Genomic DNA, 3,483 nt, shown 5'->3' with positions numbered 1-3,483 from the left:
CCCATGAGGGTTCAGATAATATGAAAGAGCAGAGAGAGACAGGAAACGATAGAGCTGCATGCAGCAGCAGTGACGCTCCTGCTGCTGCTGCTGCTGCTGCTGCTGCTGCTGCTGCGCCTGCAGCTGTAATGCGAGCACCTGCAGCACCAGCACCAGCAGGAGCAACAGCAGCAGCAGCAGCAGCAGCAGCAGCAACAGCAGCAGCAACATCTCGCCGTATGGCCCTTTCAGAGGCAGCAGCAGCATTGGGGAGGTGGCTACCCTTTCGCAGCAGTACTCGGATGCAGCAGCAGCAGCAGCAGCCGCAGCAGCAGCAGCAGCAGCAGCAGCAACAGCTGCTGCTGCATTCGACACGAACCCAAAGAGTAAACCAGCTGGATGCGTTACGAGTGAACAATGAGATTGTGCTGCTGCTGCAGGACCTGCTGCTGCAGTGTACACGGGTTGCTGCTCCTTGGCTGCAGCAGCAGCAGCAAGAGCTGCAGCTGCTGCTGCATCTGTTTATTTGGGGTGTATCTACAGCTCGGAATAAACCCACACCAGGAGACTTACTACAGAATATAAAATACTATGGGGGGGAGCAGCTGCAGCAGCAGGAGCTGCAGCAGCAGCAGCTGCTGCTGCAGCAGATGCAGCAAGACCCTAAATCTACGCCTGCTGCAGTGCAGCAGCAGCAGCGTGTGTTGCTGCACCTGATGATGAAGCAGCAGCACTCGCTGCTGCAGCAGCAGCCACTACCCTGGAAACATAAACTAGGGTTGCTGCTGCTGCATGTGCTGCTGCCGTATATATATCAGCTGCTGCGGCAGCAGCTACACAGCAGGTGGCAGCAGCAGCAAGCAGCAATACAGCAGCGCATCAGACGCTACAACGTTGCTCAAGCCCTTCGCCGGCAGCGTGCGCAGCAGCAGCAGCAGCAGCAGCAGCAACAGCAGCAGCAGCAGCAGCAACAGCAGCAGCAGCAGCAGCAACAGCAGCAGCAGCAGCAGCAGCAGCAGCTTGGAGAGCATGCAACGGAGCAAGGTCAGAGGGAGCTCAACCAGCAGCAGCAGCAGCAGCAGCAGCAGCAGCAGAAGCTGCGTGTACTAGAGGCTGCTGCAGCAGAGAGTGTGGGGCGTTTGAGTGGGTATGAGTATACGTTGGAGTGTATATACAGGTTGTTTATGTTAACTGATGTTTTGCTTTCTATATTTAATTTATTTTATTTTTTTTATTTTCTTTATAAAGGTAAATATCGTAGTATAGGGGACTGGCTGCTGGGGCTACAGATGCAGCATATATATCCTTCTCTGCGTCGTTCTCTTTCTTTTGAGCTGCTGCAGCAGCAGCTGTACTGGTTGAGTGTTTCTCAGGTGCTGCTGCTGCTGCTGCCGCACATTGACTTGCTGCTGCTGCGCCGCCTGCTGCAGCTGCGGCTGCTCGCGCCTGCTCGTCGTGTTGCTGCTGCGTCTATACAGCAGTTCAAGTTGCTGCTGCGAAAGCAGCAGCAGCAGCAAGAGCAGCAGCAGAAAGGGCAGCAGCAGCAGCAGAATGAGAGTGAAACGGAGGATAAGGGACTTGCTGCTGCTGCTGCTGCTGCTGCTGCTGCTGGCCTGCTGCTGCTGCGCAGCACCAAGCAGCAAGCAGAGAAACTCCTCCAAAACGTGGGGCTGATGCCGCACCCTCTGGCGATAGAAACGCAGCAGCAGCAGCAGCAGCAGCAGCAGCAACAGCAGCAGCAGCAGCAGCAGCAGCAGCAGCAAGGAGTGGAGTCGTCAGACAGGAAACTGATGCTCGAGGCAAGCAGCTGAGCTGTAATATATTTTTTATATAATAAAATAAAATAAAATAAAATAAAATAAAATAAAATAAAATAAAATATTTATTTATATATTATTATAATAAATAATAATTAAATATATTATTTTTTTATAATAAAATAAAATAATATATTTAATTATATATATATTATAATATATAATATTTTCTTTTTTTTTTCTTTTTTTTTGTTATTTGTTTCTTTTCTTTCTCTGTCTTTGTTTTTTTTTCTCTGTCTCTCAATGCGTATTTGTCTCTTCTCTCTGTCTCCTCTTTCTCTCTCTCTTTATCTCTCTATCTCTTTCTCTCTTTCTCTCTTTCTTTCTCTTTCTCTTTTTCTTTTCTTTGTTTGTGTTTTGTCTTTGTTTTTATTTTTGTTTGTCTTTTTGTTTTTCTCTCTGCTTCCTCTTCTTGCTGCTGTATTCTGCTGCTCTGGGGTTATGATGCGGCCTCTTCTTTCTTGTTCTGCTGCTGCTGTTGCTGTTGCTGCTGCTGCTGTTGCTGCTGCTGCTGCTGCTGCTGCTGCTGCTGCTGCTGTTGCTGCTGCTGTTGCTGCTGCTGCTGCTGCCTCTTCTTTTGTTTCGCAGTCTTCAATGAAGCTATCAGAAACATCAGCAGCAACACCAACAGCAGCAGAAACACCAGCAGCAGCAGCAGCAGCAGCAGCAGCAGCAGCAGAGCTGTCTCCTACAGGATCATCCCTATCTCCTCTTGCTCTCTCCCGCACAACCCACGACACCCCCAACCAGCAGCAGCAGCAGCAGCAGCAGCAGCAGCAGCAGCAGCAGGAGCAGGAGCAGCAGCAAGTATGTGTATTCTGCAGCAAGGAGCCTCTGCTGCCCTTCTGCAGCAGCAGCTGCCCCCACATATTTTGTTACTGGTGTGTTGCTTCTCACCCTCAATACCAACAGGGGCCCCGGGGGCCCCTCCGGGGGCCCCCCGATGCAGACAGAGAAGAACAGCTACGCTGCCCCAGCTGCGCTGCAGCTATTGGAAAGCTTGTGTGGGGGCGGTAATGCAGCAGCAGCAGCAGCAGCAGCAGCAACAGCAACAGCAGCAGCAGCAGCAACGGCAGCAGCAGGAGCGGCAACAGCAGCAGGAGCAGCAACAGCTGCAGGGGCAGCCACAGCAGCAGTAGCTGCTGCAGCAACAGCAGCAGCAACAGTACTAGTAGCAGCAGCAACAGCAGCAGCACTAGTAGGAGTAGCAGCGGCAGCAGCAGCACGAGTAGCAGCAACAGTAGCAACAGCAGCAATTGAAGCGAGGGAACTAAGAGACGTTCTCTCTCTTTTTTTCTTTCTTTCTCTGTCTATCTCTTTCTCTTTCTGTCTCTTTCTCTTTATCTCTCTCTCTCTTTCTCTGTCTCTCTCTCTCTTTCTCTGTCTATCTCTTTCTTTCTTTCTCTCTTTCTCTCTCTCTTTCTCTTTTTCTCTGTCTTTTTCTCTCTTTCTCTGTCTATCTCTTTCTCTTTTTCTCTTTTTCTTTCTTTCTTTCTCTTTCTCTCTATCTCTAGAGTGTGTGTGTTGTAGTGTCTATACAGTTGGTTATTATAATAAAGATTTGTTTATGGTATTTGCTGCTTTTCTGCTGCAGCAGCAATCCAAACAAATAAAAAAAAGAAATAACATTATACACAAAACAGAGGGGGTGGGGTTTTTCTTTGGGGTGTATACGCAGCTGTCTCCT

The 3,483-nt window shown here is 49.6% G+C and overlaps 2 protein-coding genes across 2 annotated transcripts in view; both read left to right on the top strand.

The window, feature by feature from the left end:
- The window catches only part of EMH_0036620 (Pex2 / Pex12 amino terminal domain-containing protein, putative), a gene marked incomplete at both ends in the record, with an annotated part of 2,927 nt that extends 1,137 nt beyond the window's left edge, over positions 1 to 1,790 (top strand). The window contains 2 exons of the mRNA XM_013495106.1: positions 124 to 1,109; positions 1,353 to 1,790. Of these exons, the coding sequence (XP_013350560.1) occupies positions 124 to 1,109; positions 1,353 to 1,790 (1,424 nt within the window). The remainder of the gene's footprint in view (positions 1 to 123; positions 1,110 to 1,352) is intronic.
- Positions 1,791 to 2,390: 600 nt separating this feature from the next.
- EMH_0036610 (uncharacterized protein) lies at positions 2,391 to 2,935 on the top strand (the record flags this gene model as incomplete). The annotated part of the gene is made up of 2 exons (XM_013495105.1): positions 2,391 to 2,603; positions 2,819 to 2,935. The coding sequence occupies 2 exons, from the start codon at positions 2,391 to 2,393 to the stop codon at positions 2,933 to 2,935; spliced, it is 330 nt and encodes a 109-aa protein (XP_013350559.1).
- Positions 2,936 to 3,483: the final 548 nt, after the last annotated feature.

This window comes from Eimeria mitis, genomic scaffold (genome assembly GCF_000499745.2).
Source record: "Eimeria mitis Houghton genomic scaffold, Emh_scaff1420, whole genome shotgun sequence".
Taxonomy (NCBI): domain Eukaryota; phylum Apicomplexa; class Conoidasida; order Eucoccidiorida; family Eimeriidae; genus Eimeria; species Eimeria mitis.
The sequence above is the reverse complement of the archived record's forward strand: the minus strand, read 5'-3'. Positions and strand labels throughout refer to the sequence as shown.